Source organism: Panthera onca, chromosome B1 (assembly GCF_046562875.1).
Source record: "Panthera onca isolate mPanOnc1 chromosome B1, mPanOnc1 haplotype 2, whole genome shotgun sequence".
NCBI classification, from domain to species: Eukaryota; Metazoa; Chordata; class Mammalia; order Carnivora; family Felidae; genus Panthera; species Panthera onca.
Genome location: NC_138342.1, coordinates 164976076 through 164990156, shown reverse-complemented (window position 1 = coordinate 164990156; position 14081 = coordinate 164976076). Strand labels below are relative to the sequence as shown.

General features: G+C 37.0%; 1 protein-coding gene across 6 annotated transcripts in view; it reads right to left on the bottom strand.

The window, feature by feature from the left end:
- HOOK3 (hook microtubule tethering protein 3) overlaps positions 1–14081 on the bottom strand; it is a 114091-nt gene that overhangs the window by 13927 nt on the left and 86083 nt on the right. For all 6 annotated transcript variants that reach the window (XM_078445501.2, XM_078445506.2, XM_078445503.2 and 3 more), the window contains 2 exons: positions 7731–7818; positions 3269–3303 (listed from right to left, as the gene is read on the bottom strand). In XM_078445501.2, the coding sequence (XP_078301627.1) occupies positions 3269–3303; positions 7731–7818 (123 nt within the window). The remainder of the gene's footprint in view (positions 1–3268; positions 3304–7730; positions 7819–14081) is intronic.

Sequence of the window (14081 nt, the reverse complement as noted above, 5' to 3'; positions counted from 1 at the left end):
ATGAAACAAGGATAAAAAGCGTAATCCAACATGAATTAAAACACACACACAAAATAGGCAAAAAAAATAGAGACAAAAATCTCAGACTTTGAAAGTTATCATTTCTTTTACAGAAACATGCACAAGAAGGTATAAAGAATTTAGTGATATTCATCTTCTAGGAGTAAGGATATTATAAAAATTAATTTAAAACTTTACAGAGGTTTTACAATGCAAAATCTTATTCTAAAAAGTAAAGCTCTAAAAATAAAAATTAACAGAAAGAGCACAATCCTCCAATAAAAAAGAATTAATGATACATGCACCCACCAGGATAGATTCCACAGAATAATGGTGACCATAGTAAGTCAGATACAAAGGGTAATGCTGTAGGATCCTTTTTTTTTAATGTTTATTTTTGAGAGAGAGAGACAGAGAGAGAGACGGAGAGGGGCAGAGAGAGAGAGAGGGAGACACAGAATCTGAAGCAGACTCCAGGCTCTGAGCTGTCAGCACAGAGCCCGAAGCAGGGCTCAAATTTGTGAACCACAAGATCATGACCTGAGCCAAAGTTGGATGCTTAACCAACTGAGCCACCCAGGAGCCCCTGTAGGATTCCTTTTATATGAAGTTCAGAAAGTGTCAAAACTAATGAAAGGTGATAAGAGAGCAGCATAGTGGCTAGTTTGCGGATGGAATCAATTAGATGGGAAAACGAAGAGTCCGGGGAGTTGCTGGAAGTATTCTACATGTTGATTTGGGTTACCTTTATATTGTAGGAAAACACTCATCAAGCTCTAGACTTAGGAACTTAGAAGTTGTGTACTTTATGTAAGTTATATTCCAAAACAAAAGTAAAAAGTGAACAGAAAGTTTCTTCCTGGTAGTTATATAATATGCATAATTCTGGCACTTTATGAGAGGGGAAAAAAGGCTGCACAAATTGGAAAATACAGGAAAAAAAAGCTAAGAAGAAAACAGCACTATGTTAAGTCTATTCCTGTTTTTTCCTACGTATAATATTTCAATAAATTAGTATCTTTTAAACAAATTCTTTGAGAATGTGATATATCTAGATAAATAATATATAGTTTAAAGAATAAGAAAATGTAACCTAGTAAAGCAACAGGTTATGAGACAAATTATCACAGAACCTTAGGGAACCCAAGCCCAGAATTTTCACCTTTCTCCTGATTTTTGTGTAAGACTTTGTGTGCATTCCTGAACAATATACTGCTGAATTTTGCCTGATTTTACTTTATACATTATACTGTATGTATTGGTCTTGTGACTTCCATCTTTAACACTGTGCTCTCAAGATTCATGTATGTTGGTGTGTTGGCCCTAAGTTACATATTTTACCACATTGTTTGAATATACTTCATTCTATCTATCATTTTACAATTGGTGGCATTTGTATTGTTTCTACTTTTCTATGATTACAACGTCCTTTCTTACGTTGTTCTACATGTCTCCTGATAGATGGTAACAGCATTTCTAGGAATCTAGGGCTTATACAGGGAACAGAACTGATGGGTCACAGGATAGGTGCATGTTCAGTTTACTAAGTAAATCAATGTATAGTCCTACCATCAGTGAATTAGAACTACCATTACCGAACAGCTTTGGCAATTCTTAGTATGTCGGACTTTTAAATTTTACCAACTTGGTATGTGTCAATCAGCCTCCACTGCAGGTATAAATGTGCATGAGAATGACCATTTGAAATGTCTACGGACCCTGTTGTGGAATGAATTGTATCTCCCAAAAAAGATATAGTGAAGTCTTAACTCCCAGTACCTGTGAATGTAACATCATTTGAAAATACCATCTTTGCAGATATAATTAGTTAAGATGAGGTCATAATGAATCAGGGTGGGCCCTAAATCCAATGACTGATGTCCTTATTAGAAGGCCATGTGAAGATAAAACAGAGAGAAGAATGCCATGTGAAGACGGAGATAGAATGATGTGTCTATATGCCAGGGAACACAAAGGACTGCTAGCAGCCATCATGAAGAGGGGTATGGAACAGATTCTCTCTTAGAACCTCCAGAAGGAATCACTTCCTTGATTTTAGACTTCTAGTCTTAAGAATTGGTAGAGGATAAATTTCTGCTTTTTTTTAGCCACCCAGGCTGTAGTAATTTGTTGTGGCAGCCACAGGAAACTAACATAGGCCTCATTATCACTAATAGATTCTTTTAGATGAAGATATTTACCATGTAAATGAACACAGAACAATGGTCAGTTTTATGAAACAACAGGCGCTCCACTTTTTTTGCAATAAAGAAATGGGAATAAGAAAAGGACAGAATTCAGGCTCTAGGTAACCTCACAATGGCTAGAAGGTACCATTTTCTGTCTACTAGTACATTAAGAATCTGCCCATTGTTAGACTTGCCAGCAAGTGTCCATTGCTAGGATTATCTCACTTTTCTCATGTTAAAAAAAAATTGGAGGTGCCTGGGTGGCTCAGATGGTTACACTTCCAATTCTTCATTGCCGCTCAGGTTATGATCTCACGGTTTGTGAGTTCAAGCCCCACATCGTGCTCTGCACTGACAGTGCAGAGCCTGCTTGGGATTCTCTTTCTTCCTCTCTCTCCGTCCCTCCCCTGCTCGCTGGCTCTCTCTCAAAATAAATAAATAAACAAAAAATTTTTGAAAAAAATTTATTTCATCTTTAGATTAAAAAGTCATTTTCAGATGTATTTGCAATTGAAGGATATGTTTGCAAATCTGCTACGGATAGCTTTGTACTACTTTAAAACTTTACTTCAAAAGAAAGATTCAGCTGGCTATACTCTAGGGCTGGCAAACTACAGTCTGTGGGCCAAATTCAGCCTGCTGCCTGTTTTGGTATAAAGTTTTATTGGAATAGTCACAACATCAGTTTATAATCAGTCTATGGCTGCTTTCAGATTACAGAGCTAAGTGGTTGTGGCACAGACCATGGCTTGCAAAAGCTCTCTGGCCCTTTACAGAAAAAGGTTTCTGCCTCCTGATCTAGACTGTCTCAAACTCCTCACTATAGTTAGTTATAAATACTATCACAAAGATGTAAAACCCAGGAATCTTATTTGAGAAAACAGTTCTAAAGCAGTAATTGCTTTGATTTAAGGACCTTGGGTTGAGATGACCCTTTAGACACTATTAACATGTCTTATAATTTCCCTTATCTTCAGGGGCCACCTGTGCCATGGCCTAGACACTCCGTAACCATCTAACAAAATACTTCTATTTCACTAGAAAATAGGATAATGAGACGCAACAGCTTTTATACTTACAGATGTTCTTCAAGCTTCTTTTTTAGAAGAACTGACTGAAAATGGAAAATAAAGAAGTTTATTTAAAATTTTAACTAATAAATTATTTTTTTTAAATAAAGAGTACAGTAGTAACCAACTCTGAATAAATTCGCAGTAAGTTCTCTTGTCAAAGAGCTCAAAACACACAATGTACCTAGGTCTATTTCTTTTTGGTTAGAGAGAGAGAGCAGCCCCTGATTGATAGTAATTGGTATAAAATACCCAGGAACTGCATATCTGAAATCTCTATAGTCATGAGGGTCAGGAGGAAATGACTGAGAAGACCATTTATATATAGACCTAATATTCTTGGAGTCAATAGGCAGGTAGCTAGAACTCTAGTAACTCTAATAGATTTTTTCCCAGGGCATGTGGCTCAGTCGGTTAAATATCTGACTTTGGCTAAGGTCATGATCTCATGGTTCATGAGTTCAAGCCCCATATGGGGCTCTCTGCTGTCAGTGTAGAGCCTACTTTGGATCCTCTGTCTCCCTCTTTCTCTGCCTCTTCCTTGCTTGCGTACATGCATTCTCTCTCTCTCTCTTTCAAAAATAAATAAACATTAAAAAAAAAAACAATAACAGATTTTTCCCTAACATATTCTTTATCTACTGTATTATTTCCTTGTATCATGATAGATACTGGGATTAACTTCCATAAATACTGACTCACTCTGAGATTTCTGAATATGCACACAAATAATTTATGTGATGGTATGGGAATGTGAAGGATGGCATATGCACAGAATTTAATGGACTGAAGAACACGGCTTTGGCTGAGTATTTTTTAAAAATTCTCCTAAAAAGCAGATCAGAATTGACCTAAAAACAAAAAATAATGGCATTCTACATAGGACCACTAGGTTTCATTATACTTGTAGGGCACATATTATTAATGAATTCTATCAAACATTCCATTTTGAGATAAATTCAGCCAAACCCAGTTAATAAAACAAACTGTCCAATCAGTCAATAGCAGCAGTGAGGGGCGAAAAAGCCTCACATTAAGTTCTTTGATTTTCAGTCACCTTATTTAATAACGATTACTATAATTATTCATTCAAGTCCATTGTAACACAGCTCTGGAATTTATCAAATTCACTTCTTTGCTCAGTATATTAACTAGAGCAAGATCAGTGGACTATAAGGTCCTCTATCAGTGCTTCCCCCAAAATATAAAAAAAAGGGAATAACCTATTAACTTTCAATTATTGCTTGTTCCTTCTTTAGTACAGAGAGTAAAGTGAACATATTTTCTAAATACTTTAACTACAACTTTGCATTTGTATTTTGACTGGAATCTAGCAAAATTAGTTTTAACTGAGATAATACACAATAATTACCTCATGAACAGTTAATATACCAGACACTGTGTACAGTGTGTACTGTGTACTGTGTACAGACTGTCGCATGCAGTCTCATGTTAATCTCACAATGTGAGCAATATTAGCCCCATCTTATAGGTGAGGGAGGTAAGACTGGGGAGCATTCAGTGATTTCAAGTGGCAGACCCAAAATTAACACCCAGGTTGGCCAGACTCCAAAGTTTATACATGGTCTTTACTTCCATGTTTTCGATGCTCCAGTACTTCTCCACTAAAGACTGTTACTATTAAAGTAGTGGCAGGAGGCCAGTTACTATTTGCCATAGGAAAATAGCTTCAATGTAATTTATAAAAGGGGGTAGAACAGAAGTGGGATGGTAAAAAAATAAGAGCAGAGGTTTTTTGGTTTGACTTGTTTTCAATATTCTCTTAAATATCTTAAGTATAAAGGGCATAAACCTATAAGGCAATAATATTGGTATATTCATTTTCCATAAAATTTGTATCACTTAAGAATTTAATACCATCAACTGTGATGGAAGAGAATGTACATAAATCAAAAAGTTGCTCAATATATAGAAATGAATAGGAAGCCATACTTACAATAGCCTTTTGAGCAGAAACCATGCCAAGAGACAGAGAGGACATATTAGTATGAAGCAAACACAGCAGCCAATAGAAGGAACGATTTAGTAATTCATGAATAGAAGTAAAAGTTATGCATTTTTTTTTCAAAAATGTACAGTTTTCTTTCTTCTATGGTGTCCTCATCCTGTCTCGTTCTCTGGAGTTTTATACAATGTGGCTAGCTCAAATTATCCATATGACTGGATATAACAATGTTTTTCTGCTTCCATGCTAAAAATAAATGACATAAAAATAATAATAAAAATGTGTAAACCATCCTACTCTGACTTAAGGTCACATGAAAGGACTGTGCTTTTGATAACAGAAATAGGCAGGAATTATAATGTTCTCCAGAGAGGACCAGTTCCACCGGGCAGGTTGTCCTACATACTACATACTCTGGAGACGCAATGCCGTAAGGTAGTGAAAGAGAAGAGGAAAGCATCAAACATTTGCTGGGGGAAAGAACCACATACTTTCTCCACACCATTTTGAGGCATATCAGAGAAAGTTTCTATTGGAATAGGAACTCTGAGGAAATATCTAAGAATTTAGAGCAAGACATTTAGAATCTGGGCAGTCAAATAAATGGACTACCTTATGCAAATAGTACTTTTAGGGCCAGGATCTCACTTCTGAAATATGTTCTCTTAAAGTGATGGCACAGAGCATATTCAATTAGATTTGATTACCACAGTGATATCTAAATCAGGCTACACAAAATTATTTTTTACAGAATAAATTCCCTCTGTGTCTCTAATATGAGTAAGAGAATCAAGCCTGTACAATGGCTATCACTATAACACTAAAGTAGAGCTGATACTGATGTTCTGCCACTCTTACTTCCTATGTACCACATGCCCTTCCCCTTTCTACCATAACAAATCAACAAAAAGTCTCCTCAAAGTTTTAGAGACCAAAACTAAGTCTACATTTACCTCAGTTTAAGGGACCCAGTGATTTCACTGAAGAAATCACTTTGGTTCATCTCTAAGAACTTAGCTGGGCTTCCTAATACTTTAATACACTAATGGTGGTTTTGCTTCACCTCTTCCTGGTTTAGCATTCTGGATTAAAAGTATGTTTAATCAAGTATGTTTATGACATTTCAAACTAGTTCTATTTTAATAAGGGAATAAGGTAGGTTGGATGTTGGTTACAATTTTAGGAACTAGGAATCAATTTGGGATCTAAGAAAGACTATCAACACATTAATTAAAGGATAAATTAAACCACCGATCTTAGAGGATCCTGTCAATACAAGACAGATACATGTTTATGAAACTCCTAAAATTAGGTCAATAATGAGCTTTATGCATCTAATATTTGGAGGTTTTGAGTAATATACTGGTTTAATACCCCTTTTTTGGTTCCTTTTGTTTTTATGCCCTCTTATATTTATAAGGCTGGAAAGAAATGATAGATCTATAGTTCTGACATTCTCCAAAAAGACTACCAATGGAAGCAACTGTGTAGGTTTATACTCAAAGGCCAGAGTTTATAGCAAATTATACCAGCAATAATAAAAAAGAACCAACCGACTGAAGCAAAGATTAAACTATTTTTGAATACTTTATTGTTGTAATTCTACTGTATACTGCTTATTAAATGTAAAAGATTTGGAAAATTTGATTTATTTGCACTTTCATCAGAGACTGACTATTATGTGCTACAGAAGCACTGTGATAGACAGTGAGCATGAGAAGACGAAAGTCCATCTAGTTCCTGGCTTAATGCATTTACGATATTCTAGTGTGAGCGTGCCATTCAAGCAGGCAAGGCTATGACAGACATGCAGTACTCTGCATAAGAGAATATAAAAAGAAGGTCAGTGAACTTATATTGAGTGGGGCAGTGCTGGGGATAGTAAGAGGGATTCAGAAATCCAGAGGTGGTTATTTCTAGGAATAACACTATTTTTAAAAATATCAATTATACATAAAAATTTCTATTTGAACATACTAAATTTGTACAGCATTTTTGTTGTTGTTGACCAGAGGGAAAAACCTTGTACTCTGAATACTGAGAGGAGTACATTTAAAACACAAAGCCTCAGGGAGCCTGGCTGGCTCAGTCGGAAGAGCATGTGACTCTAGATCTCAAGGTCGTGAGTTTGAGCCCCACGATGGGTGTAGAGGCAACTTAAATGAATAAATAAATAAAAACTTAAAAAAAAAAATCCTAGCTTCTCTACTCTGTAAATCAAACAAACAAAAACCCCACGAAGTGAATTCCTTAGTTAATAACTACAAATAAACTTCTAATTCCCAGCAGAAGGATTCCAAAACAGACAATGAAGTACTGTCTGGTCCTTTTCACAAGGAACATTAGTAAAAGGAAAACACTGTTGTTTTTTTTTTTTTTTCTATAACGAATATAATTATAAATTATTTTGACAGAGACCATCAAAAAAAAAAAAAAAAAAAAAGTTATAGCTTTTCTTAACATTGTGAAACTTTTGGACCATGCTCAGTACACATTAAAACTTACATCTTCTGCTTTTGAGCCTTGATCCTGTAAAGATTTTTGCAGTTCTTCAACTTGTGACTGTACTTCCAGAAGTCTTTGATTCACCAGCCTAGAAATCAAACATATATTAATTTGTCAAGTTCAGACTTACTTATACCTTCTCTCTTGGTTTTCATATTGGTTAGAGACACAGTATAATTAGCAAAACAAAGCTAAGATAGTAGTGCAGCTCACTGTTCAGATTATTTTTTGTTTTACTTGAAATTAAAAAAAAAAGTTTATTTTTGAGAAAGAGTGTTTGTGCATAAGTGAGGGAGGGGCAGAGAGAGGGGTACAGAGGATCCAAAGCAGGCTCCACACTGACAGCAGACAGCCTGATGCAGGGCTCAAACTCATGAACCATGAGACTGTGACCTGAGCGACAAACTCAGACACTTAATGACTGAGCCACCTAGGTGCCCCTTACTTGAAATTTCTATGATTTCAAATATGGTATTTTAGTGGACATATCTTGTCATACCACTATACTTATGCATATCTAATTATCTGAAATTCACTTCAATACATGTTTATTCGCACTATGTGTCATGCACCATGCTCAGCATGGTGTTAAAAGATCCCTGTACTCAAGGAATTTAGTGGGGAAGCAAAATGTTAAAATACAAGATAAATACTTCAACATATCACATAGAGGTACAAAAAAGAATGATTGCTCAAAGCAGCAAGAATTAAATCTAATTGTATGGGGGAATTAGGCTTGACTGAACTGAGACTAGAACAATAAATAAAACACTTAAGTGATTAAGGATGGAAAGGGGATTTAAGACAGAGAATTCATCATGTCCAAAGCACACAGAAATATGAGGGGGCACAGTGAGTTCAAAAATGGCATGTCTAGAGCCTACTTAAAATTTAAAAAAAAAAATTCTATTTTTTTTCAATGTTTATTTATTTTTGAGAGAGAGAGACAGAGAGACAGAGTGCGAGCAGGGGGAGGGGCCATGAGAAAGGGAGACACATAATCCAAAGTTGTCTCCAGGTTCCGAGCTGTCAGCACAGAGCTGGACGTGGGGCTCCAACTCACAAACCATCAGATCATGATCGTGACCTGAGCCAAAGTCAGATGCTTAACTGACTGAGCCACCCCGGTGTCCCCCTCCCCAATATTGTTTAAGTATGGGGGTGTCATTCAGTTGGTACGGTGTGTGACTCTTGATCTCAGGGTTGTGAGTTAAGCCCCACATTAGATCTGGAGCCTACTTAAAATTAAAATTAAAATAGGTAAAGTTAAAATTAAAATAGGTAATAAAAAAAATTCCTTAAGAATGGCATGTCTATGAGGGGAACAATGGCTAGATGAAACCAGAGAAGAGGAGAGGTTGTTGAGTGCAGCCTTACATGAAATGTGTATTTAGAACTTATCCTATGATCTGGCCTAAAATCTGGCTGAATAACTCAGCCTTTAAGAATGTTGATTCTGGACCTCATACATCCTCTAAGTCATTATGATGCAACACTCAGTATACCAGCCTGGTTCTCTAGGTCTTGGGATTCCTCCTTGGAATCTCTGAAGGATTGCCAGAGGGTGAGACTTAATCAAAAATAGTTTACAAAGATAACATTGATTTGAGGATGGAAGATGTTATTAAAAAGGTCAAAGTGAAGGCATGAAGACCGGAAGGAGACTACTACAATTATTACTAAATATGCCTGAAAGAGGAGGGAACAAGGATGAAATATATCTAAAAGGCAAAAGAATACAAGGATTAAAAAATAACACTCAGAATTCTGGTTTGAGCTTTTGGAAAACATTTACTGAGAAGGAGAATATAGGAGAAGCAGGTTGCTAAATGAAGGTATTTTGTAGTTGTTGAAAATGCAGCACCTTGAGTTATCTGTCAAACAGCTGTATCTCTGCATCTGAAGCACAAAGAGAAATCTGAGTTGAAAAGATAGATGTGAGAGCCATTTGGAGTTAACAGAAGCCTTGAACAAAAATAATATCGATTAGAAAGAATGTAAAGAAGAGTAGAAAAGAGGAACAAAGATGGTCCATGGCAGATCACCAACCAGAGGGTAGAAAGAGGAACATCACCCTGAAGAGAAGTAGGAGAAACATAAGAGAGGTATTTTAACTGAAATTTTAAAAAGTTTAAGGAAGGGGAGGATGATCAACAACAATGAATACAACAGACACGAGGAAAGATAAAATTTTGAATGCTCCCACTGGATTGGCCATTTACAAGATGACTGGTTATTTTAGTAGGAAATACTTTAGTGGAATGGTAGAAGCCAGACTATCTCAAATTAAGGACAAAACAGGGCAATGAACATTTAGAATCTAAACAGCCAGAAAATTCAATAAGCATTTTTTTTTACTAAACAAACTGTAAGAAATTCTTCCCATAAATGTTACAGGTTCTATAATTAGTGACAATCACATTGAAAATTCAATCTAATCTATGATAATAACTAATGTTTTTCACATCAAGGAACAGAAAATCTAGGTGCTTTTTATTTATTTTATTTATTTTCTTAAAGTTTATTTATTTTTGGGGGGGAAGGAGCAGAGCAAGAAGGAGAGAAAGAATCCCAAGCAGGCTCCATGCTCCATAACTGTGCAATCACAACCTAAGATTGTGAGATCTTGACCTGAGATCAAGAGTTGGATGCTTTACCAATTGAACCACGCAGGCACCCCTAGGTGCTTTTTAAATAGTGAAGGAATTATTTGAAAATCCATATTCAATATGGGGAGATATACAAATACATTACTAGTGACACTGTAACTTTGTTCAATCTTTTCAGAAAGTAATATGGAAATAGATTTCAAACCATTAGAGTATTTCAACCACCCATCTTGGCCATTTTTGAAATTATTTAGTCAACAAATACTGTAAGCCTATTAGGCCTTGGTAAATGCCATATATATTAAGTCTACCAAGATGTTCCTTGGAAGTATTTGAAAACAACACAAATTTTCAGTAATGGGGAACAGACAAGCAAATACCCCAAACATTAATGGGGAATAAACAAGCAAAAGTATAAAGTATTTACACACATACTTTACATACATGAAGCTATGTAAACATATGAGCTCACCTTTTTTCAAAAAAATGCAAACTTCAAAAAGCCAAGATAAATGAGGACTCTAATACCTACTTCATGGTGCTGTTTAGAAAAGTAAGGTCTTATATAGTGTCTAGTGCAGTATCTGTACAGAGCAGGCACTCTATAAGTGTGAATTGCTTCTACTTATTTTCTCCCCCTTCAGAAGTTATCATATTAATTAAAATCTACTTACATATAATTTTCAAGGGCGTACAGAAAGAGGATGAGCTTGTAATCACAATATACTCTGGGCAGGAAGGGAACAAGGTCACGTATGCTTTGAGAAAGCTCCCTGAGCGAGGGTCAGCAGGTATTACAGATTTTTAAAATGCCAACTTGCTGAGAAAACTAATTGGAAAGGACTTTGGAGGTTTACTACAAACCTTTCCTTCTGACAGACAATGTACCGGTGCTGAACAAATTGTGTTTAAGTTAAAAGATTCAGTGGAACTCAAGTTTCTTTGTACTAGTCTAATGCTGTACGCTTGTAAGAGATTAAGTTGGAGACAAGGTCATCTACTTACTTATTAAACTCAGTAAGAACTAACTAATCCTGAAGAGAAAAAAATCCTCTGCAGGAGAAAGAAAAAATAAGTTTTGCAAACACGGAAAAAGATAACTTGGCAAGAAAGAGTATGGATGGGGTGCCTGGCTAGCTCAGTCAATGGAGCGTGCAGCTCTTGATCTTGGGTTGTGACTTCAAGCCCCAGAGTGGGTATAGAGATTGCTTAAAAATAAAATCTTTTATTTTTATTTTTATTATTTTTTTAAATAAAATCTTTTAAAAAAGAAAGGCAGGAAGGGAAGGAAGGGAGGGGGAGAAGAAGGGGAAGGGAAGGGAAGGGAAGGGAAGGGAAGGGAAAGGAAGGGAAGGGAAGGGAAGGGAAAGAGAAAGAGGAAGTAAAGAAGGAAGGAAGGAAGGAAGGAAGGAAGGAAAAGAATGAAGGCAGGCAGGATTAGATAGAGGCTCTGAATTCAGGCAGCCTGGGTCTAAGCCCAAATTCCCTCACCAATAAAACTTTAATAAAGATAAGACTACATATTTAAAATAAATAGCACAATGTTTGGAACAGACAAAAGCTAATAAACATTAACTGCTATTATTAATATTATTATTGTTATAGGTTACAGATGGTCATACTATAAATGTAAGGTATCAGTACTGTAATTCAGGAAATAGTTCTGCTAGGAAAATGGCAGAGTAGGAGGACCATGACTAAGCTCATTGTGGTCCACAGCTACAACTAGATAACATTCACATCAGTGTAAATAACCTAGAAAATGACCCGAGGACTGGCAGAACAAACTTCACAACTAAAGGTAGGGAAGAGGCCACATGGAAGAAGGTGGCAAGGGCAAAGCCATGGTCTGGGAGTGAAACAGACCATGACTGTCTGTGGCGGGGAGGGAGCCAGAAAGAGCAGAAAACAGACTTTCAAAATATTTGACTTTGAAAGTTAGAGGGGTCAAATTTTATGAGTTCTTAAAACCAGCAGGACTTAAAGCCTGGAATTTTAAAAACTGGTGAGCTTGGTTCTGGTAGAGACCTGAGTGCATTAGGAAGCGGTGCCCCAGTCTGTAAAGAGACAGCATGACCAACAGCAGTGTAAGTAAATACAGCAGAGAACCAGCAGTTTGAGGGCAGATGAGAGGGAGAGTGATTTGTCCATCTCAGAAAGTGGCCTAGAGAGACACGGATCATGCAGACACCCCTCCAGGAACAAGGAGCTGGTAGTCACCATTTCCCTTTCCCTGGCCCAGAGCATCAACACACATCACCACTCCTACCTAACTTCTTTGCACCAAGCACTGCTCCTGATGTTCTGCCCTTCCCAGTCATGCTCCCCTTAGTCCCTCCCAGCACTGTAGGTCCCCTTCCCCCAGAAGATAGTGTAAACCCTGCCAACACCACATCTCCCAACCCACATGTTTTGTGGGGCAGGTCTCATTTTCCAAGCACACCGTTGCACATTAAAATGCACCCCACCCCTGCTGGGGACCAAACACTGCCCACAATACGCAAAGAGAGCCTCTATAGACAAATGACTGAAGGACAAAAAGGTCAAGACACAACAGCAGGGTACACACAAAAGACTCCTTGAACTGCCAAGCCCTGGGGAACAGGGGACACTGCACTGCAAGGCACCACAGGACCTCTTCTTCATAAGGCTATTATCATTAAAAGTAAGAGAAGTAGCTGACTTTCTGAACAAAAACAGACACAGAAAACAAAATGAAATGAGAAGACAGAAAAATGTTTCCCAAATGTAAGAACAGGACCACACCACAGCAAGAGACCAAAGCAAAGTAGACACATATAATATGCCTGATAGGGAATTTAAGGTAATGATCATAAAGATATTCACTGGACTTGAGAAAAGCATGGAGGACATCAGTGAGACCCTTAACAAAGAGATAAAAAAAATGACTTATCAGAAGGGTGTCTGGGTGGCTCAATCAGTTAAGTGTCTGACTCTTGATTTCACGTTAGGTCATTATCTGGAAGGTGGTGGGATCGAGCCCTGTGCGGGGCTCTGTGCTGACAGCATGGAGCCTGCTTGGGATTCTCTCTCTCCCTTTTTCTCTCCCAAAATAAACTTTTTTTTAAAAAATGGCTAACCAGAGATGAAATATACAATAAATGAAATTAAAAATACACTTGATGGAATAAATAGCAGGCTAGATGACTTGAAAGACACAATAATGGGAAATAACCAAGCTAAGCAAACAAGAGGAAAGAAAATTAAGCAAATGGAGAATAGTCACAGGGAACTCAGTGACTCCATCAAACATAACATCCACATTATAGGGATCTCAGAAGACGAAGAGAGAGATAAGGGGGCAGACAATTTATTTGAAGACATAATAGCTAAAAACTTCCCCAATCTGGGGAAGGAAACTAACATCCAGATCCAGGCACAGAGATTCCCCCTAAAATTCAACCCCAAAAAAGTTCACACCAAGACACATAGTAATATAATGGCAAAAAGCAGAGATAAAGAAAAAAATTTAAAAGCAGTAAGAGAAAAGACAGTTACATAAAGGAAACCCCACAAGGCTATCGGTAGATTTTTCAACAGAAACTTTGCAGGCTAGAAGGGGTGGCATGATATATTTTAAGTGCTAAAAGGGAAAAATCTGCAGCCAAGAATACTCGATCCAGCAAGGCTATCATTCAGAATAGGTGACAGAAAGAGTTTCTCAAACAAAAACTAAAAGAGTTCATGACCACTAAACCAGCGCTATAAGAAATACTGAAGG